The sequence below is a fragment of the Aythya fuligula genome, chromosome 1 (genome assembly GCF_009819795.1).
Source record: "Aythya fuligula isolate bAytFul2 chromosome 1, bAytFul2.pri, whole genome shotgun sequence".
NCBI classification, from domain to species: domain Eukaryota; kingdom Metazoa; phylum Chordata; class Aves; order Anseriformes; family Anatidae; genus Aythya; species Aythya fuligula.
This window is the reverse complement of record NC_045559.1, coordinates 164,244,297-164,268,602: the sequence shown is the minus strand read 5'-3', so window position 1 is coordinate 164,268,602 and position 24,306 is coordinate 164,244,297. Positions and strand designations below refer to the sequence as shown.

The 24,306-nt window shown below is 40.0% G+C and overlaps 1 protein-coding gene across 5 annotated transcripts in view; it reads right to left on the bottom strand.

The window, feature by feature from the left end:
* Nucleotides 1–24,306, bottom strand: part of KLF12 (Kruppel like factor 12) — a 243,667-nt gene that overhangs the window by 78,469 nt on the left and 140,892 nt on the right. For all 5 annotated transcript variants that reach the window (XM_032192667.1, XM_032192689.1, XM_032192698.1 and 2 more), the window contains exon 4: nt 10,059–10,605. In XM_032192667.1, the coding sequence (XP_032048558.1) occupies nt 10,059–10,605 (547 nt within the window). The remainder of the gene's footprint in view (nt 1–10,058; nt 10,606–24,306) is intronic.

Here is a 24,306-nt window from a genome sequence, read left to right as displayed (position 1 = left end):
CCCATCGGTAGGCTCACTGAGATCCACTAGAAGCAATTTCACATCTACACACTGCTTTTGATTTAAAAGCAAATCGGGGCCCCTTGGGTTAAAAATGAATGAAATATTTAAGAGCAGAAGAAAACTAAGTAACCATCAGGAGTTTTGCCTCTCTTTATAGCTAAGCCACGTAGTATGAGCTAATGCTGAAATGACTCATTACAAGATGATGCTTGCTGGTGTGAAAATAGAGAAAAATTCAGCATCCTGAAATACTGAAGCGGTTGGCTCATTTTATTTTAATACCTCAGTTTTCTGAATTAAGTTAACTTCTCTGCTAATAGCTTTGCGAACATACATGTAGTCCTGCTGATACACCACAGCATAATAAAAACTGAATCACACTGAGTTGCACTGTTAAAATAATTAAAAATCTATTTCTGCTTTGTGAACGGATTTCCAAATTCAGAGCTGGTTTGCTCTGTTTTCACACGTTAAACTCCACGCTGTGCTTCCTCTGAAAAACACCTAGTATTCAGCATGCTGGCCGAAGTGATTGCTCATGATGCGGTTTCCCAGTGGCCTTGACATCCCACCACTAGGTCTGCAGGAATAAAATTCTGCAGAAATGAGCACTTCTGAGGTACCTCAAGTAAGCCTTAAAGACCCACGCTTGTTATTTTCTTAGAAACTTTGCAACTTTTCCTCTCCTGTTGCTTCCAGTGCATGATGACATACAGCAGCTAAAAGAAGATCCTATCTAGTTTTAAGTGGCAGTTGCTCTGCACTAACCTCCATTAAGAATGAAAAACCAAATATTACCCCATGCCCCCAAATTTACATTTTCAAGAACCTCATCTGTGCGACTGTTACACACATGCGTGTGTACAGAGGGAGGCAGCAAGGTGCCATTTGCTGCCAAACTCCCAGAAGGATGGCACTGGAAAATACAATTAAGAAAATTACACCTCCACCCCTTGCTGGGGAGAAGAGAGGAGCCTTCGGAAGGTGACTCGGTTGTGCCTTAGTTTCCTGAGAAAGGAGGAAAAGTTTCTGGGGCATCTCAGAAGTGCCTGAAGAAGGGACGATGGCATCAACACTGCTCCCACTCACTCACTCCCACCCTCTGTTCCCTTCCACCACTAATGCATCTTGGTGACATCTTGGTCCCTAGCAGCAATGCTGAACAAAATGATCCCTGGCCAAACTGGCTCATTTGGAAGAGGAGGAATTCACAGGGGAACACAGTAATTATCATTAAAATCAGCAATCTGCCAACAGTTATGAATACCGCAGTGTCTCAAACATAACTTTGCTCTCTGTATTTGGCGTGTGGCACAGTTCAGTACCTGAAATAACTGCCTGTGTAACTCTGCAGCCAGCAAGCCCCAACCTTTTCTGAAAATCCTCCTTCTTGGCAGGTTTCCAGAGAACAGGAACCCAATGCCAAGTTCTCCAGCAGGAAAACGCCGAAGGAGATCATCACAGAGGCTGCAATGTGTTTTAAATGATGGAAACAACACTTTCAGACATAGATGTACGCAAGGTATTTGAAACAAAGTCCTCAGAGATTAAGTGCTATGCTCAGGTTTACCTAGCGTGTTTCAGACAGGTGTCTCAGGAAACCAAATCCTGGCTCTAGAGACCCAACAAATGCACTCGTTGTGGCAATGACGGCATCCACGATTTTCTCCTTGTAAGCTGGTACGTACTATACAAAGCACACATAGGGTATTTTTCTTCCTATTTAAAGTTCATTATAAGCACTGTGTGCATTGAAAAATGCTCTGGGCGCACCTATCAGATTTTCCATCAAAACAGCTCAGTGTCTGGTAGGGGCAGCAGAATTGGTCGATTTATTTCATAAAACTTTATGTACAAAGCAGCAGTATCCATGAACTTAATGGTCAGAATATCGAGTCTACAGGGGTAATTTTTATTACAATTTATGGCAAGATTACCCATACACCACAGTTTTTGGATTTTATTGAGATTTTATGGGACTATATGGCTACAGCAGTTAACTGCACCCAGCATAGCTATGGTTCACAAGGAATGGGAATTGGCACCGAACACAGTGTAACTAATCTACCAGAGAATATTAATTGCTAGGATCCCATCAAAGGCAATATCTAAAATCATTTCACCAATCACATAATTCGCACGAAACCTGCAGAAGAGTAGCTGTGTGTAGAAATGTAAAGGTGAGAGCGATTGCATGGATGGAATATGTGCACATATGTAAGAACCTCTGTCGCTGGGTTGTGTACAGAAACATACAACACCATTTTTTATTTTTTTTTTAGACAAAGGATTTTGTTCCTTCCCAGCTACTGGAAAGTTGTGGGATCTCATGTATCCAAAAACCAAACTACTGAGCCTACTGAGATTTAAACCATACTCAGCATAAAATACACAAATACTGTATCACCAAAAGTAAACAGGGAAAACAATGACAGATTATATTTAATACTAAATAAAATAACACAAAGCCACTACAAAAATAGTAGCAGATTGCAACTAACACATTTCAACAGTCTACAGATATATAAGACACCAGAAAGTTTCCAGTAGGTTGGTCCAACTCACAGTAAAACCCAAGGCAGGGATAAAGTAAATGAGAAGTTTTATGCATGTGTTTCAGCTGGATCCAAATTTGTGGGTTAAAAGCAACTAGATCAAAGCTCAGGGCTGACAAGAGTATGGAACTGAAGGACCAGAGGCATTCTTGGCGCTGAAGACAAGGAATTAACAGCTTCCAATAGGTGTAGGGACTCAGGACATGTCGAAATGGCCTTCCTAATCCTCCTTATGCTTGGCTTCACAAACAAAGCTGGAATACATATCTACCTCATTTCCCTTCCAAACCGGCTGCTAACAAGAAACATATATGATGCTAAATCCATTGCTGATAAATATTTGAAGAGTGCGTGCTTCTGTGGTGAAAAAATCTACACGTGTCACTAGTGAGTCGCAAGGTCTGACTTTTCTAGAGATTTAAGTAGAAGACTGCCAACACAAGCTACTTTGTCTGAAACAACCTCCTTCTCAGTTCTAAGCAGCAAAGTATATCTTGCAACCCGTATTTTAGCTCTCCATTCTGGTAAGAATTACTGTTTACTTCAGTTCTTAAATATATGCGCTATCTCCAGTGACAGGGGTTCCTCCCCGAACACAAGCCTGCTTCTCTCCCTGGCTAGCCATTGCCAACCTGCTTCTCCTTTCCAAGAACCACTAATATTTCTTCCAGACACTGCGGTAACAGAGGGATTGAGATTCACATAGCAAACATTTTGAGGGGTAGGAAGGTGGAGGCAGACAGGTTGGAGTATGTACCGCCTCGAAAGATGTGTGTCCAACAACAAAAAATTACAGCTAATCCAGAAACTCTCCACCCTGGTGCAACTCAGATCCAAAATCTACCGAAATGCAGAAAGGATAATCGCTTCCCATGAAATGAAAAAGGCAACATTACTGGTTTTAATTAAGCGTCTCTTCCATAGCATGAATTATACAAGCAGACCATACAATCTGACCTTTAAACATACGGAATGGTTCTTAGATTTGTAACTTTGTACTACAAATTGCATTAACATTTGTGGGATAAACTTTACAGTTGGTGGAAATATAGCGTGTATGTGTATATAAATACAGTAGACTGTACTTTAAAAAAGTGGGTGGTGAATAACATAATCTAGTAGTATTACCTGTTTTAAATCACAGCAAAATCTGTAGCAACAGGTACTGTGTTTACTACTTATGAGTCTATCAACATTTAGGAATATGGCATGTGTAAGCTGTGAAAAGAGGAAATCCTGATATTTCTCCTAGGTCTATACACAGATGTAGCAACATACAAATAGTCTGTGCCAGTGTCTTTATGGGGGCTTACATACATGAGAAGGTGAAGTTCAGGTGTCAAATTTAAGTTTGTAATGTTTTGAGTGCTGTATTTTGCAACTTGCTGCATCTTCTGAAAACTTTAAAAACTTTAAAGAGTGAAAAAACACCTGAACCTGAAGAAAACAGAAGTGCCAAAGTTGTGGAGGTCTTTGGTGCACCATCACCAGGGGGAGTTTCTGGAACATCCTTCAATGAATGGAGCAACTCTATGAAGTATGGAGACCAGTTTTTAGGGATATTATCTTTGACAAAATCTGCCGCTAGAGGGACATGATTTGCCAGTAGTATTTGTGGATATCATCTGAGAGGAAAGCAGTGGAAAGACTCAGGCTAATTGGACCGGAGTCTGTAGGGGAATGTGCTGTTACCATGCCGGGCCGTTTTGCTCCTCTCTATCAGAGCCTCTCCTTGTTCCCTTCCACAGTACAAATTCTGCCTGGATATCTTTTCTTTCAAAATCCCAGCAAACCTTCTCCTTGCCTTTCTTGTGATTTTTACCCCTTAAGGGGATTTTGATTTTTTTTTCAGAGCTCCATACTTGGCTGGCTTTCTACAAGTGCTTATGAATACCAAAAAACAGACAACCATCCAAACTAAACCCGAGGCTCATGGCACAATGCCACAGAGGTTCTAGAGTTTTGCACCAAAAAAAGCTGGTATAAATTTTTTCACATGGAAAATGCTACATTTTTTCTGTACTCTCGGTTTCAGAAAGAGCGGAATAGTTTTTCTTGAAACTTTGTTCTCAAAGTAATAATAGAAAAAGAAAAAAAAAAAAAAAAAAAAAAAAATGAACAGCCTGAGGCAGAAATACAGCATGTAAAATGTTAGCCTAAATGGTTAACATATAGACAAACTTCGAGCAACTGAAGACAGGGTTTTAATGGAAACTCTTGGGCAACCTTATCCATAGGTGTTGCTACCTTCTGTGCCTCTAATTGCACCTTTGAGCAACACACGCTATTGCTGAACAGGGGGAAAGAGGTGAGGAAAGAGTTTTTCATGTATTTTAATGTGCTGGAATACTTAAATATATAATAATGCCTGGTGGTGATTGTGCACAAAAAAATCTTCAAACACTCTTCAAGGTTTTGGATGACCAGAGAACAATGGTGACCACTGAAGGAAGCAATCTTTTCCCTACAGACAGTAGGGGAGTGTGCATGTAACTGAATGTGTGTGTGCACATCTGAGATTAGAGGGTTTTGGGATTACAGAAAGCTGTCAAAAATGTGTAGGTATTTAGTAAGACTTTGCAAATGTCCAGTGTTGTATTACCAACACTGATCCCAAATGTATAGTCTTCTGATTACCTTCTAATTATGATATTTTAATAAGTTCCTAAAATGCTCCAATCCTGATTTTGGCTTAAAATAGGTGAAATGAGAGGTTTTCATCCTGCAACAAGACCCAATCTGACTGAAGGGTGCTTTTGTAGCATGATACATAGGGAATGCAGTGTGTGACGCAGGACCTGATGGGATGCTCACATCTGTGCCTGGTCAAGTTATGGACCAGATCCTCCTAGAAACCATAGTAAGGTGTATGGAAGACAGGGAAGTGACTGCGGACAAGGGAAGAGCAACTGCCATCATCTACCCGGACTTTAACAAAACCTTTTATATATTCCCAAACGGCATTCTTTTCTGTAAATTGGAGAGACGTAGATTTGAGGGATGGACTGTTCAGTGGATAAGCAATTGGCTAGATGTCCACATCCAAAGGGTAGTGCTCAAAGCCTCAATGTCCAGGTGGAGACCAGAGAAGAGTGGTGTCCCTCAGGGGACCCTGACTGTTTAGTATCTTCATTGGTGACATGGACATGTCACTGTCCATGGGGGTGTTCAAATAAAGATTGGACCTGGTGCTTAGGACATTGTTTAGTGGGTGGCATTGGTAGTAGGGTGATGTCTGGACCAGACATTCTGGAGTTCTCTTCCAACCTTAATGATTCTATGAATCTATGACAGTGGGACTGAGTGCATCCTCAAGTTTTCAGATGACATCAAGCTGAGTAGTGCAGTTAACACTTCATAGGGAGGAGATGCCATACAGAGGGACCTCGACAGGCTTCAAAAGTGGGCCCAAATGGAACCGATGAAGTTCAACAAGGACAAATACAAAGTCCAACCCATGTGCAGGGACAATCCCAACTGTACAGGATGGGTGACGAATGGACTGAGAGCAGCCCTGTGCAGAACTTGGGGGTGTTGGTGGATGAAAAATTCAACATGAGCTGTCAATGTGTCCTTGCAGCACAGAAACCCAACCCTATCCTGAGCTGCATCAAAAGCAGCATGGCCAGCAAGACAAGGGAGGTGATCTTCCCTCTCTGCTGTGCTCTCGTGAGATCCCACATGGAGCACTGTTTTCAGCTCTAGGGTCCCCAGTACAAGAAAGACATGAAGAAAGACATTAGAGCAGGTCCAGAGGACGCCCAGAGGTCTGGAGCATCTCTCCTATGAAGAGAGGCTGAGAGAGCTGGGGTTGTTCAGCCAGGAGAAGAAAAGACTCTGAGGAGACCTAAGTGAAGTCTTATTTAAAGGGAGCCTAAAGGAAAGATGGGGATGGATTCTTTACGAGGGAATTTAGACAAGGGATAATGGTTTTAAACTAAAAGAAAGCAGACATACAAGAAATATAAGGATGAAATCCCTCACTCTAAGAGAGGGTGAGACACTGGAACAGGTTTCTCAGAGACGCTGTGAATGCCCCATACCTGGAGGTGCTCAAGGCCTAGTCGGATAGGGCTTTGAGCAACCTGGCCTGGTGTGAGGTGGGACACGGGGAGTGCCCATGGCAGGAGGTTGGAACTAGATGAGCTTTAAGGTCCCTTCCAACCCAAACCATTCTGTGACTGTATGCTGCTAGCAGCTCATGTACACGGGAGCTAACTCTCTGCAAACTCATCCGGTTTTCAATGCTGCAGAAAAGGTTTGATTTAACGTGAAACCTTGTGACTGAAAAACATGAGAGAGGAGGCAGGACAGAGAGCAGAAATGATAAGCACATTTGGAAGGAGAAAAGTAGATCTGTGATTCTCCTGAAGGACTGGACTGTGACTGAGAGCACCAGGATGAATGATTTAAGGAAGCATAGCAATAGAAAAGCAATAGAAAAGATGACAGTATGGGATAGAAATATTAACAGATAAGGAGGGAGAGATGAAGCAGAGCTGCCGAAACTAATGCTTAAAGGATAGTCTGGAAAGGCCAGTAAAGTTAAAAAAAAAAAAAACAAAAAAAAAAACAAGGAGGTGAAAAGAGAGGAAGATAGAGGAGGAGACAGATTTCTTGTGCTGAACGGAAGAGAGAATTCAAACAGAACATGAAGAAAGATGTTTTTGCTTCAACTCCCTAGAAAGCAGCTGTTGGAAGGACAGTTTTGTTGGAGAGGAAGATGGACTTTATGGTTCCTGTGAAGGATTAGGGGAAGCAGAAAGACATCCGAGCAAAACATCTGGAGGCTGGATTAAAAGAAGGTGGTAGCTTGGGAAGTTTTTGCAATAAAACTAAAAATGAAAAGGTTCTAGTCAAACCTGGGAGGAAAAGCAAAATTCACCACAAGAAAAGTAAAACTGGGATCCGGAAGGGAATAACAATGAAAAATACTTATCTATATATCCCATTTCTTGCATTTTTTCCTAAGTACCCGTGACTAGAAAAATAGGAGAGATCTTAAATTTGGTCTCATGTAATTGTGTAAATCATGTAATTTTAGCATTGAAAAATGCTATCTGCTCAGGAAATCTCATTCAGGTGAAAAGGGCTTAGATATAGGGTAATGTAAAATACAAATTCAAGCTCTTCCCAATCACAAGTCTGTATCATCACCATTGTCTCTGATTTAGACCCAAAGCAGCAACAATACAGGGATTATGAGACAAATGTTCTCTATCCGTGGATTGACTTTGTTTCAGTGTGTGCATTTTTTTGGTTCTGAAAATGATCAATGTTCATGTGAAAGTTGACAGCAGTGACTTCACATGTTTCTAAATCTGCATTTCCCCATCGGATGGTAGAGGATTAGCTACCAATTCAATTCATCCAAGATGATGTGTTAGCATCTGTGTATATTTATTTCTTGTTTCCAGCACAAAAGCTGACTACTGAATGGAAGTTAGTCTGTGCATACATGAAATTTGTTTCCTCAGTTAATCTATGCAACATCACTGTTACATTTATACTGTTTTACATTAAAAAAGAAGAAAGAAAATCACACTTCAGCAAAAGATGACAAAAGATGACTACCTAGAGTAGATTGCTGCCCATTATTCTTCTATTGTATTTTTTCAAATTAACCTGAACATTTATATAAAAAGAATTAGTGATAGCAAAATGAGTAAAACTGATGAGAAAAAAATAAAAATAAAAGAAAGCTTAATCCCTTCTTTTTCTTTAGCTATACATTAATAGGTGCTGCAGGGCTGGTTAATGATCTCTGCCAATAATCATACAAAGGAGAGATTGTCAGGGCAGCTCAGGAGGCCTAGAGCTTGTGGGCTGAAATCCCTATAGCACATTAAATTCTGGAATTTGGTTGACAAAGCCAGGGTAGTGAATTTCCAGTTTTACAAGATCAGGAGGTGCTTCACATGGAGGAGACTATTACCAGAGCCAACTAGCACCTTTGGAAAAAAAAACAAATGGGAGAAATTCCGGATGAGCTCAAGGTCAGGTGCTGCTTAAAGCTCCAAAACCAAAATACAGACTAAAATTTAACTTTTTTTTTTTTTTTTAAAACAATACAGTGAAACATTCTGCTTTCATTTATCACTTTTTGACAAAATGCCACAAGGTCCTAAAACTACATCATAGTATGAAGTGTACTAAGATTTCTTAAGCTGCAATTTTGAGGCTTAAAAAAACACAGATCTGCTGTGTGCTTGTTTCCTATGGTCTATACCTGTCAAAAGGACACATCCCATACTTGGGAACTGAGGGAATGGGAGGAGAACCAAAGACTGATGGACAACGAGATACTACTAAACAACAGTATGATGCATCACTGTGGAATGATCCATCACCATACAGTAATACACAGTCGTCAGTGCATCAAAAATAGACAGGAGAGTTGAAGAAGAAAGGTCTTGCAGTTGTAGAGATTTTTTCGTTATGCAATTAGGTACTCAAGAGATGTTATGAGATGTATTACTAAATGCCCCATAGCGTCATAAGCCCTAACATAAGGTTATCTGTCAGTACCCTCCCATTCCACCTCATGCAATACCTCATTTCAGGGGAGAATTGATCATATTTTATTCACCCATAAACAATGAACCCTGAAATGAGTCTCCCTCATTCCCTACATCATGTTTCCATCCCTATCTCTAATGCCTTCTCTACAGAGTTACGCTTTCCAAAGCATCCGAGCACATCTGTTTTCTCTTTTCTTCCTCCACCCACCATGTCACCATCTCTAACAATTTTTGCTGCCTTGGTAACTGTTGCTTTCTCATTTTTTCTTGCTCTCCAGCTCCCCTTTTCGTGTTCTTTGGACTCCTCTCCAAGGAGTGTATCTGTCCTGGCATGTGCTTTCCTCCTCCCTTCACACCTCCATGAGCCTCTTATGTCCTGTGTCTGCAAAAATCATTCCCAACATATACACTCTGTGTGGTTTCCTTCCCTTTTGCTGTTTAATCTGGAAGAGGCAACCTAATTCAAAATATTGCACTGCCACTCCTTGAGCCTAATAAAACCTACTTCTCTGCAGCTGCTACCATTCTTTGTTCCAAAAGCCTTTCCTTCTCGTGTTCCTAGAGCACAACAAGTGCTTTCTCTTGCATGGAAACAACCTCTCTGACTGTCTTTTCCCTGCCAAATCTCTCAAATCTCTCTCTGTCCTTTTTTTTTTTTTTTTTTTTTTTTTTTTAGAACTGTATCACCTGGTGAGTTTTCCATGTCCATCTATGAGGGAGGATCGATTTCAATACTTGACATGAGTTGCCTGAGCACTTATCACCACTGCTGACCTCAACCCTTTTTTTTTGTATTTATTTTAAAGAGCACCTATGATACGGCTTTTAGAGGTTCGTCCCCAGTAACAAAAGTTTTATGTCCTTCCAGCATATGACATAGCAAGTTTGTAAACTAACAGCTTTATAAGGTTGTTATGTTTTCCTCCTAGAAGAATAGTTTTAGAGATGCCACAGACGCACAGAACCAGTTCCACCTTACCTTTGACATGGCTTCTCCCGTCCTCCAACAGTGGTACTACTATAGTGTTGTTCATATTCCCAGGTGATCTCACAGCTGTATAGACAACAGGTACCGACTGTACCACCACGGGTATACGGTGCACATGACTCATTTTGTTGGACTGCAAGTTCATGGGGCTTGAAGGTGGAACTGGATGGATAATGTGCAAAAACTGCTGGCCTCCAACACCAGATGCAGAGGCCACAAGAGGACCTGGAGTTAATACTGATGGAACAGATGCTGCTGAGGATACTGACGTTATTACCGTGGGCGATGAAGCTGGTCGACTAGAAGAAGAAGAAGAAGTAGAAGTAGAAGAAGGGGAGGAGGCTGATGCTGTCATGGAAACTGGTGAAGATGAGGCTGCTGTAGGGGACGATCTGGCTTTGTTTATTGATAAGTCCACTGGTTCAGTCTGTGTTTGGAAATGGTCTGTAGATAATGAATCCTCCGGGGGATCTGCCTTCATGTTGTTAAGTAACAAGGGTACAGCTTCCATATCTGGGTAGTTGTGGACGTTTGGAGACTGTTGCGGAAAGACAAAGGACATATTTTTAGTTACATATGTGGCTAAAGGTGATGTGAACACACAATTGCTAACGCACGCTTATCAGACAAGTTGGTCCTGAAAACCACAGGATTTGTTCCTCTTTCTTGCGTCAGCTTGTAATTTAAAGGACAAATCATGATACAAAGCACACACCTGTTTAGTTTGAACAGATTATAAAGAAAAATTTATATTCCCATTTCTTAGAAGGTGTCAGGATTAACTGTTCGAAATCACTCTGCTTCTTTGAAGTATTATCAAACTGTTTGGCTGCAAAAATTTTTAAACCTCCACAAGTAGCCACTATTTATATTGACAAAATATTTCCTCCTTAAGTACACCTCTACGCCGTTGTGTCATCCCCAATGGACATGGTCACCAATGTTTTTCAAGCAACTTTCCAAATGTTTGAAGATTGTAATGTCCTCCTGCTTGTCTACCTTTTTCTAGTCTAAGCAGACATTGCTTCATCTTTCTGTCATAAGTGACCTTTAAAAGAACAAGCCTTAGCACTTGTTTGCTCTCTGTAGCAATTTTTAATTTTGTCTACACCTCATTTCAGAAGGTTGCACCTTACACTAAATGCATCAAGCACTTCAGTTCAGCGTTTGACTTTCTGCATTCTCTACTGTTACAGATAGCGAACTTGCAGGTCAGCAGACAGCCCCACGCTTGTATGCTTACCCTCTTAAAGGTAACAATGGCTGCAACAATTCCTTATTCTGAATTAGCATGTTAGATATCCTTCATCAATGCTACATTTTATGTTTTTTATTTATTTTATTTACTAATTAAGTACAAGTTTCCTGAATTTGAAAAATAGCATGGTGCTTAAGGCCAACTCTTTCAAAGCAAATTTATTCTAGACTGGTGTCATCTGCTATTTTTATAGTTTTATTCCTTATTTCTATCGTCAAAGTGGTTAATAGAATTTTTGAATAATAATAGTAAGGCAAAGATAGATCCCTGGAGAAGACCATTTGATATATCTTTCCTTTTTGACAGTACATCATTAATAACTACTCCTAAAAAATGTTTTTCAAGCAATTTTCAATGGGAAGAGCAAGGAAGGACGTGCCCATCGATAACCTGGTAGTAAGACAAAGCACAGCTCTCAGCTCCTCAGCTAAATATTTCCATGGCACTGCACTGCAGCACTGACGCTCTGTGGGCTCAGTGCCACAGGCACACACACTTCACTACCTACTGTAGTACAGAACCCAACCTAGACAAAAAACATTTGCCAAGCTACTTCAAACCTTGACCCAAAACAATTCTTCCATACACAGATCTAATAAATTATCTTTTTGTGGTACCTAAACAGCTCTAAATGCATTCTCTCATTCTCAAGATAATAGTATTTATAAAAAAAAAAAAAAAAATCAACATATTGTCAGAAACATTTAAAGCCACAAACATTTTAGTTAGTCTACGCTAAGTAGGCTTACAATCAAGCAAGCTATGAATTTGCTTTGGGATTTTTATAATTAACTATGTTAAATATTTTCATTGAGAATCCTCTTGGTTTTGAGTCAGAGCCAAATCTCATCACAGAATGGAGTTCTATTGCAAAAGGAAAATAGAAACACTAACATTAAAAATTGTAAGAACAACAGCCTAAGTGGATATTATCCCCAGCATGCTGAAAGATGAGATGTTTAGTAGATCCCATATATTCGTCTGATTTAGATATGTTATTGGACCTGACATTTCCCCCCATTTGAAAGCAAGAACATTTCTGGAACAGTGAGTCTCTTGCTCTATTCATATACAAATCACCTTAAAACAAAGGGACCCCAATTCATCTGGTTGCTAGACCCTGCTGTTCTCCTGTAACACAAGTAACAAAAGCAAAAATCCTCTTATAGTGTTAAGAACACAGAGTAAAGAACAGATCACTTTTCAAAGCCTGTAACAAGTATGAGTGACCAGGTTACAAAAATCTCTTCTTCAACAAGGCAAAAAGGTCTGTAATTGCTCAGTGATGACTGCTTACAACTTGCCCTTAAACACCTTATCCTGGTTATCACCAGCAATGAGACTCTGCATTAATGCAATGATAAAAACAAAACTATACATGTCCATAGCACAAGTAGATTGTTTTACAAATCCTGACAAGAGTTGACAGAAGTTTTATATATGCAATAGGCAAACAGATTGGTTCTGCTTGACAGAGAGACTGGGGGTAGAGCAAAGGCAAGGTGGAAAGGGACACCCTGTACACCAAAAGCTTCATATGACTGAAAGCATCATCTTTTATCTTACCAGCTTGAGAGAAACAGGGTAGATGGGATCAGTCCATGTACAAGAGAGACACAGGATCCCCATGTGTCTCTCATGCACATTTCCTTGTGCATGGGGCTGGGCAAAGATAGGCTACAGCAGCATCCAGGGGTAGATTTTTCTTCGCTTGTTCTAAGAACAGGTCTTCACTTGTTCTAAGAACAAGTTCTAAGTGAATTTTCTGCACTTGTTCTAAGAACAGGTCTTTGTTTTACTGAAGTAATTACACCTAGTCTTTTGGGACAAGAAGAAAAAAAAAAGAAAAGAAAAAAAAAGTATACTGAAGCAACAGTCTACTTACTGTGCAAATCATGTTCTCTTTTAACAGCCCTTATATATTTACTCTTGTATATACTTAATTTTGCTTCACACAATCCCTATATTGCATTTGCCCTTCAGTATGTACACTCTTTCCAATCAGTTTCTCGATCGGTCCTTTGTACATGACTGCAGTCACCACGTAATATGGTAGTACAGGTACTTTTACTATTCCAGCCTTCAGTAGTGAGACTAAACTTGAAAAACTTACAATCCCTCCATGAATTTCTCTAAGGAAGATGAAAACTGGTTTGCACTCCGATGTCCTCCTTTCCCTGCCAAAACACTTGGTTTAAGAATGTCTTTGCTTTCATAAATTCAGGCTCTCTCTGACTTCAGTCAACATTACAAAAGCCTCCAGGATACCATCAACTGCTTGTACATCCTTATGCTTAAGACAAAAATTGTAAACAAATTAGTTTTGTTTTGTACTGGTGGTGGTCAACAGAGGTGTCTACTCCACCAACTTGCTCCTCAGCAGTGACCCACACATAGTGCAGGTGTTTCGCCAAGATCTCAGGATTTTAACCTAAGCTGCCAAAGCTCTATTTAAATTGTATCTGAATCAAAACTCTGAATATTAAATTATCTTTATTTACTGGACATGCATGGCATAACAAAACAAGACTTCTTCCAATGACGATGACTATTCCAGCATTAGGAGCTACATGACTAGAAGTGGAAACTAAGCCAAAAGGGATAGCTGAATACTCAGCACTTTACTTCTTAACATCTTCTAAGAACATTATTATCTGAGATTTAACTGCTCATTTCCTTACACAGTGAGTGCGGCTGTTGGTTTTATTTAACGGAACCACATCTTTTCTAATTCAGAGGCTCACAACACTATTGCTAGCATATTCAGAGGTATACCCTCAGCCATTTTTTCAGCTCATAAAGTCAACTGGATTAAAAACAAGAGTGTTATAGTTTGTCCCCTCTGTACTCCTGCCTTTCTACTCTTATCTACTGATCTGGGCTTCTTCTGGTGCTGTGGGCTTGGCTGATGCTGATGTGGGGGTCAGAAACCTATTTTCCCCTGTCATCTCCCAGAAATGCCTGTGTTGTTTTTTTTCCAAACTTTGTTCTGGTTTTAGGGGTCTGAACTCTGTTGCTGAAGGTTTGGCAGCCTCCAGGGCATTTGGTGGGTCAGAAAGGGTTCAGCCTGAGGTCCCTGTAACCCCGTGGGCTGCTCTGGACACCAGCCCAGCCCACAGCGGTACGACACGGGGACATGTGGCTCCATGTGGCTTCTCTTGTCTCACTGCTCCTTCCCTCTGGTGTGAGGGAGGGGAACAGCTTCAGACCTTGCTGCAGCTGGGGCTCAGAGGTGAACTGGGAGATGATTCTCCCTGCAACAGAGCCACCACATCCTTGTGCCTGCAGAACGGGACTGTTAACCATCACCTGAAACCTGGACTGAAACAGAACCCCAAGGCAGATCAGGATGGCTCCCTACTAGAAAAAGGCTGCCAAACAATGCCGTATTCTCTTCTAGTCACCATTCCTGGCTCGTGCTTTTTGTGCCTGCCCTTTAAAGCTGTGCACCAGTACCCTCTGCAGTGCTCCATTTCATTAGCTTGCCGCTAATGAATGCTGCCAGGCACGTAACACGTCATCTCCCTATTCACAAAGCATTTGTTGGCTGTGTAAAAAAGCATTCCTTACTGCCCGTTTCCCCATCTCTCATGGAAAAAACAACCAGCCTGCTGCACAACCAGCCACAACACCTCGAGAGAAGCAAGGTACAGTTATGGCTGATGCTGAATTATCTGCCGGATGGACATCCTTTCCTGCACAGTTAAACTTCACCTTCTTCCCAATCTCCTGAACACTACCTCCTTTTAACTTCTGGTAGGCTTAATTTTGCAGCAGCCTCTCTCCACTCCTGGCAATCTTCTTGCAATGTCAGCATTGTCTCCCATCCATAAGAAAGCCATGAAGAGCTCATCCTTCCCACACAGCAGAGGTTAAAATCAGTGAAAACCCAAAAATCTTTTTTGTTTTTAGCAACTCATCCTGGCAGCTTACACTCATGAACTTCAGAGGGTACTAAACTTCAGGGAGTCTTCATGCTTTTGTGGACTTTTATCGCTCTGCACGGCAGAGTTTACAACCCCCCCAACAATCAGCTGTCCGCTTTTAAACTGCTCTTCCTTTCTGGCAGCATTCCCTCAAGGTCAGACGATTTGTAAGAAAGCGTACCAAAAAAGCTGTCCTTGATGACGGAAACCGAACAGACTAAATTTAGCATTTTATAAAATAAGCTGGCTTTGAGGACAGGAAGTGAAAAAATAAATTGCTAACCGTTTAACTCTTCAAACATCACACAAAAAATACTGCTTAGTTGTCATCGTGCTGCCACACCTCATTCTGCTCTGGCAGCAGCGATTTGAGGCAGGACATTTTTGTTTTGTCAGAGCTAAAGGAGGGTGTGATGAGAACATCATACATACTTTTCATTTCTAAAAAGCTCGCTACTATCTTAGCCACGTCGTCGCCACAGCTGCACCAAAGGGAGGAGTCTGAGCGGTGCAGGTACACGGTCTGCTGGGCTGGCAGTGCAGAACCGTGCCCAGCTAAAACAGCTTGCAGCTCCGCCTGTCATGCTTGGAGGGTGAAACCCAAATTACCAGGAATATTCTGCAGGTCACAGATTTTAACACTTCACGTTAAATAAAACTCAGGTTAGGTTTGAAATAACAAAACCCACTTTAGCAGAGGTAATTTTGCTTCTGCATAGCACAAAGATGTGTTTGCAATGCTAAAGCCACAAAGCAGGCATGCAGGTAGACTAGATGTATGAAACAGTGTGCTCATTTTTAGTATGCTGCTTGCTTTTTTATAATTAAAAATGGAATATTTTCCTAATCTCTCCTGTAGATAAGGGTAGAAAATTCATCTCTCTGACCTTGCAGTTCTGCAGCTGTTGTCACGAAGCCTGTCCTCCTATATGTGTTTTTGCCCTGTTGTGCCCCAACTAGACACTTGCAGAGTATGAAAGGCTAGCACACAGCTAGCTTGAGTAGGTAGCAGCTTGGGCACTTCAAAAGGTGCCCAATCCTTTACTCAGGGTCTTTTTTGCTTTGTATTACTAATCTAGGAGTAAGCTCTCTTTAAAATTACAGGAAGAGATGTTTTTGAAAACCCCTTCCCATCATGAGAAATTACATTCACAATACTCATGCTTCCACCTGAAAAGCTCCATTTCAACCAAAGCAAGCAAAATACTCTAAAAAAGTGAGAAATGTGGCAACCTGGGGAAAAAAAAAAAAAAAAGAACTAAACAACTTGTATTTGAAATACTCTGCAACCCCTTGGAAGACATATCTGAGACTCACCTGTGCTCACTCAAAGATGCAGCTACCTTGAATCTGCCCATGAGGCTATACCAGGACAGTGGTGACAGGCAGCTATACAAAATCAGAAGGGCAAACACACAGGCTACTGAAAACTAAAACTAAGCAAAATATTTAAAACGTTGTTTCTGAATACGAAAGCACCAAGTACACAGGCATTTGTGCCCTTTTGATGGAGGCTGCTGCTCCAGGCTTTCCCATGCCAACAAAACTGCTCAGTCTGGATACATTAGACAAACGCAGGAGGTCATGCCGAAGAAGACAGCAAAATGCGAGACAGCTGGATCTTTCTGCTTTTTACTAGAAGCTTAAATTAAAAAATGGTTTAGAAACAGTTTTCAGGAAATGACTGGCCAAGGTCAAGGTGAAATTTGTGTTAGAAACAAAAAAGAGATCCATCCCCAAGAGACTGCACTCCCAAGTTAGGGTGAGTCTGACTCTATTACAACTCCCACTGAAACTTTTCTAAAAAGCACCAGTCGGCACCGTGAGAGACGGAGGGCTGAGTCCGGGGTTGGTTAAAATAAAAAGGGGTTCAATGAAAACTCGATTAAACAAATTGGAACAAATTCAACAGGAGAGACTGAATGATCCCCACTTTAAGGTACTCGTGATTCACTTAATGGATCATTATCTCAGCGTAATACTTGGATGTTTGATTTCAAAGTGGATATTTCCAACTCTTAATGTCTAAAATAGAATTTTCTATTCTCTTTGTGATTCTGGAGAGGCAAAATAAATTCAGCACACGTGACGAGGTGCAGGTGACCTTTGCCGGCAGAGTGTTGCTTGATGTGCAGACCCTACAGAAAAAGACCCCAAATAAAACAGCATTACTGTGAGCTGGGGAGACCAAATTCAAACCAACCATTCATAAATAGACAAGCAAAAATTCAAGCTCCAAGGCTGTAAAACACTCTATTAACTTTTTCCTGAACATTAAGGCACTGCTGCACTCCGTGTGCAGGTATTCCACAACTACTGCAACAATAAAAAAGTACCAGAGGCTCAAACCTTTTGTAACAGCTCAAACTAGGAGCAAGAGAATGTGCTTAAAAATGAAGAGAGATCCCTATACAAACAACATTAATTTTTAAACATGTTTAACAGTGAACACAAATACAGTTAGTGTGAAATGACTTATTTTTAAATAATGTATTTCCGAAGACAGAATAAGCATTAAGGTTACTTGATATTTAGCTCTCCCATCCCAAAACGTACAGATTTACCTAAGCGTATCTCCCATGGCACCTAAGGAGAACCAGTAATTACCACCTCCTATACCCCTATAAATTCATCAGCCTCTGTACTATCTAATAAGTTAAATGTAAAAATAATACATTTCTTGAACATGATGCCAAATTCACAGTATTTCAAACTCTTGAGAGCTCTGCCACAATGCTTCATAAAAGAAAAAAAAAACACCTATCCCCTCAATCCCTAAATCATTAACACATTCAGAAAACTAGATGTTGAGCATAGATGTGTTATTTATACTTGAGCAGTGTTACTAGAATCCTCTATCAAATGAAGAATCTGTTGAAAGAAACTAATTTATGACTATTGCTATGACACAATACTTCAAGAGAACTAAGAGCATAACAAACGTGTTCAACAACAGCAGTGTAATATTACCTGTGATATTACTTGCTTCAAGCATATAAAGAATACTGACAATGTATTTGTATTCTTTGTATTAATCCACTTTAGATTTGAGAATAATTTCTGAAGAAATGGGAGATCCCTAAATAATGGTTAAAGGAGAGGTAAAATACTATATAAAGTACCTTATTCCCCCCAATTCATAATCATTCTTCACATTAAAAAAAAAAAAAAAAAACACTTTATAAAATCCCAAATAATCAAAATTTTACATATTCACCTAACAGTACTCATAAATTTTTCTCTCAGGTTTTTGGAGTAATTCTTCTTTTTAATTTCCATTAGTTCTTTATTTTCCCTAATCCCCCTTTAAATCAGAATCTTTCCATTTAGTTTATCTAAATACTATGCATTGAATTGTACTATGAGTTAAATGAGAATATTTGAGTTAATAAATTTGAGTCCTTAATACTTGTGCTGTAAAGTAATAAGAAAATAATGTACTAAACATACACTGGGAATTTTTAATGAATTTGTTTTGTTAGTATGGACTAGCTATTTAGCATGAAATTGAATACATCAGGAACTATCTGCAAGTACCTCCCAAACAGATTTGCTGCTAGAGAGGTGCAACAAACTAGCAAGGCTTAGTGAAAGTCATTGTTGAAAAACAGTGCTCAGCAGCATTTACATTTCTAGGTGAAAATATTCAAACAATATTTTAAGATTTATTTCTATCCAACACAGAAGTATTCAATGCTTGCACACAAACCAACTTGTTGTGAGAAATGACAGCCTGAAGAATAACTTGCAGCCAATAACTTGCTGAAGTTATGTTTTTTTTTATGCAAAGATTTGGCCCCGGACTATTCATAGATGTAGTAGCAACACAAGGACTATGACAAATAACCCCTGAATTAGTTAGCTACCTGCAAATTGATGCAAGCTCCAGGTGACACTAAGTCATGTCCCCACCAGCCTTGGAGCTCAGCAGTCCCAGAGGGATCTCACACATCCAAGTCACTCCTCCTTGGGTACTCAGTGCCAGACACCATAATGGAGCTCTGTGCACCAGGTAAGTACAGTTGATGTGAAAAAGGCATAAAAGACGGGACAGCTAATTTTTAGTTATTCCTCCACAGTCAGTCTTCCTTGCATGTTCCCTGTAGCAGGAATATACCCATGAACTACAAGGAGGTGGCAACAATTCTTCAGCTAGCTGAGAAATGCATCAGGAGCAGTGGGGGTGTCATGCCCCAAACTCACATGTAACATGTCTTCCATACCCTGCAACTGGGTTTCTCTGTCTCATCCTGCATCTCTGTTTATCCTAATTTCCACCAGATGGATTTGTTTTCCCAAACGAACATCCTTTTTCTTTTTGCTGTCCTTCATTCTGAGGTTATGCTGATTTTATTCTTCTGACCTCTGAACTGAGATTGTATATCAATTTCAATACGCTTTTCCTTACTAAAGTACATCAAGTAGTACCAGCTATAGTCAGATCTGACTGAAAGCAATCCTTACAGTAGTTAGGGAAAAGAAAAGAGAGGAAAAAAAGCTTCACTTCAGACAGGAAAAAAGTGATTAAGTAAGGATTTACTAAAACTGCCAAACTCCAGCATGTTCCTCGAAAAGGAAGGGGAATAACAGTGCTGTCTAGAAAAGGCTCTGCAGAGACAGACAAAATGCAAAGACTGGGTCCAGTGCTCTCTGATATCAAGTTCTGGATAGAAGGGCTGGATATGAACAGCAAAGAGACCAGGGCTCCAAGGGATCATGAGAGGTGAGCTGTGAATTAAGGGATTCCACAATTTTAAATCTTAAACGAGCCACCAGGTCATCTAATGTCACCTCAGAGGCAAATGAAGAAGACGATGGCGAGAAGGTGCCCATCTCCCTGGGTGGTGGGGCTGGCTGGCAAGGCTGCAGGGCTTGATCATTGATGAGCATGCATGACCCAACCCAGAAGGGATGAGATGGTCAAGCTTGGTGTGGCCAGACAAAAGGCCAAGTAAAGTGTGCCGAGTAAAGCAAAATGCCCTGCCAGCGGCCGGCACGGGACACAAAGCTGCCAAGATACATCATTCCTCCACTCCAGCAGATATCCCCGAAACCCACTGCCCCTCCGTAACACTAGTCCACAAAAAATGAGGATAAGCAGTGCATATTGCAGTAATTGCCCACTAAGGGTCTGAAGAAAGTTAGCAAAGACATTCCTAACGTTCCCCAAAGGCAGATTGCTTAATCTTTCAGGCTTAGTAATGTTGCCTTAACACAGCTTTTGGGAAGCAAAGATGGAAATGGCTGTTTTTGACTTTTCCCCAAAAATTGAATGTGCTCTTATATAAACTACAAATATGTAGATTTGGAAAATTAGTTTTTAATGCATCTGGAATGGACTTGGATTCAACTCACTGACCTGATATGTCACAGTACTTACTGCTACAGAAGACCAGTAATAAAAACCTAACCTTGTAGGTACACCTTTTCTGAGTATTTAATAAAGATTCACAGAATCACAGAATATCCTGACTTGGAAGGGACCCACAAGGATCATCAAGTCCAACCCCCAGCTCCACACAGGACCCACCAAATATCAGACCACATGTTTGAGAGTGTTGTCTAAACGTTTCTTGAACTCTACATGATCAAAATTACAGTCAAGGGGTAAAAAAGGTAGGATATGGAATATGAGATGGGCAACCTACTGACACCATATGTGAAATGGCAGACAAACGCTCAGATATAGACCTGGAGTTGAGCTGTTTTGGTTTCAACCTATGGCAATACTAACCACTTACTGATTATTGCAAGCTGATTACTCTTCAGAAGTCTCTTAGATGGAGATAATACAGACTACTTCCACTTAACAGAAGGGCAAATGTAGGGTGAGAATCTGAAGAGATTTTTCAGAACTATAATATCAAAAGTTTAGAATTACAACATTAGAGCTAACACATTATAATACATTAAAAAAAAAAAAAAAAATAGACATATCCTAACCATGAAGCCATATATTATTATTTATGATTTTTAAAGTTACTAAAGATAAATAGCATAGAACAAAATCTATTACTATTCACAATAATTTCCACACTACAAAGCTTACACTGTGTATGTCTAACAACTTCTATTATTTGAAAATATCACACTTGAAATCTGAGGCAACTATACATGCTCATATTCTCATTTTTTCAGATCTTTAACGCTAAGAATAACATGTATCTCAACTAAAATGAACTCAACCAGATATTTTTTACTTGTTAATAATATCCCAGTGATTTTTACTACACAGCAGAAGAAACTGTATTTTACTTGTTTTTCTCAGAACAGAGTAATACAAAACAAATAAGATCACCATGTTATTAGTCATGGATGACATCACTCTAAGTTTGTTCAGGAGGAGTAATTGTTTTTAAGAGAGGAAACATCAGTTTTCAGAGAAGTTGTTGATAGTTTGCGTCAACTTCAAAATGTATGACTTTCTCTAAAATTAAATTTTGTTAGAGACAAAATCGTTGTTTTTTGACAAGTAATACATATAAAGTACCAGATTAGACACTTGAAGCTAAACTGCAAGTAAAACAGTTCTCTTGAGTCCCCTTGAGAAATAGATTTTAATTTAATGGAAACTTCTTACATGCTCTCCATGGTGACGGGGGCAACAAGACAAACTATTTCTCCCACTTGTCCAGAGGAAAAGGGAAAGAAATGGATAGAAGAACCCTTTTAGCTCGGTCCACCAATTATCTTTTAACAGAATGAAAAGTTTGATTTTATTTTCTAGCTCTTTGGAAGTATTTAGTGTTTAAAAAAAAAAAAAAAATCATCTTTAAAATGCACATTGACCGATTTAATATTTCAGCAAAGAACAAACATCACTTACTTTCTGATTTTTTTTTTTTATTTCTTTACTGATTATAACAAGCTAGCAAATTCCCAAAAGTTTTTGACTGACCTGAATCTCCTTAAAAAAAAAAAAATAATAATAATAATAAAACAACATTAGATGCAACAGCACATGACACCTGGTACAATGTATGGAGATGTTTTACCACATCATTGAAAACACTCTGCACCTTTGAACCAAAGTAATTGTTACTGTCAAAGAAAGAGGCTCCTTAACTCCATATTTACATCGACACTGAGAATTTATTGTTGCATCTTTTATAGAACCATGGAATAGTTTGGGCTGGAAAGGACCTTAAAGATCATCTAGCTCCAACCCCCTGCCATGGGCAGGGACACCTCCCACCAGACCAGGTTGCTCAAAGCCCCATCCAGCCTGGCCTTGAACACCTCCAGGTATGGGGCATCCACAGCTTCTCTGGACAACCTATTCCAGTGCCATACCACCCTCATAGTAAAGATATGCATACACAGACACATGGATTCACCCTAGTTAATAGCCAATGCTTACATGAAGGGTCCAAATGAACAGTTCCAAAAGACTCACCATGACTGTTCAATAAGCAATGAGGTTGAAGGTGCAAGAGTTGATTCACTCCTATGTGGTTTCCTGCTTTACTGCTCTGACTCAAAGAGGAGATGAGCTACATGCAAAAACTCACATTTTATTTACCTTGGGAGGGGTGCATGAGGTAACTTTAAAAGAAGCAAAAATTGAATTGTTCTATTTTTTCACTAACCATTGTTACCATTCACCAAAACAAACAAACAAACAAACAAACAAACAAAAACCACCAACGATCAGCACAACAAATACATCTCTGAGTAGACATACTCAAGTTTCTGTTTCTCCAGAGACACAGACACTATTTCTCTTGCTGACACGTGGGTCCTGTGTTTAAGCTACTTTACAGCGCTAATTAGTACTGACAACTCTTAATATATTACAACTTAAATAGGAGAAATCACACTTAGGCTTTGTTGGTGGTGTATTTTTTTTTCCCGCTGAATAAGAAAGACTATCTCTCACTTCATAATAAACATAATTGTATGTTGCAGCTTTGAAAATCTAACACAAGAAAACTAAGAGCTCTAAATTGCAGCTGTTTTATAAATGGCTTGGTATCTCATGAGTTCGCTGCAATGCTTCAAGACTTTTGCATTCAAACAGTACAGAGGATTGTTTCTGACACAGCAATACATGAGCAGACAGCCACAGTTCCTCTGTGATGCACCTATGGCAGAGCCATAGTGCAAATGACCCTCGCATGGCCATGACAAGGAACTCATCTTGTGTGCACTTTCCAAGCAACAAACTTCTCAGTAAGTGCCATACCTGCACAGATCAGGGAGCACACCACATGCATTTCCAACTGTGAGCAGGCCAGTCTTCCAGAGAAAGGTTGAAACAGCTATGGAAATGAGCAATTGTGGAAAATTCTGACAGGGAAGGTTGCCTATACCCTCATTATTTACGCTCTAGAAGGAGTTAAGCTCTTCAGATGAACTTTGTAAGAAAAAAAAATCGAGAATCAAGATGCCACCAGCAATCTGTCTGGTTGAGCACCTCCCGTTAAAAGAGAAAAATGCTGTTGAGAACACTACTCTTGAAAAATTTGCCTTGCCGCAGCCTGGCAAGTAAACTCCGATCAAAATTCTCCCCCTCTCCCTCCTGTCCAGTAAATCTTAAAGCCTGTAAATCAGACCAGTTTCAAAAGGATGCATCAGAAGGATCCCATCTCGGAACAGCCTCGTAACTGCACCTCGTAAACCATAAAAAGCCTCATAAATAGAGTTCTCCTTGTGAGTACCGGAGACGGACTTGAATCTCTTCAGGCACCGTTGCAAACTGAAGCCAGGTCTTCCACATCATTAGTGGTTAAGTGGTCCATGCTTCCGCGTAAAAAGAGGGCACAAACATTACCTGCTACTTCTGTGCTTCAAAATACAAGGTTTGGGGACATTTAAACCAGAGGCTGAGTCAGAGCAGTACAAGTTTAGTATCTCAACTGCCAGGTCAGATACCCTTGACAGGAGATATATACAGATCACCTGTTTTCCTGGTCCTGATTAGACACAGACATGTCTGAGCTGTTCTGCTTTTAAAAAGCACCACATACACATAAACAAGATTTTAGGTCCTAAAAAGTGTAAAGAATTATGTACAATAAATAATAAATTAAAAAAAAAAATCACATCCCTCCAA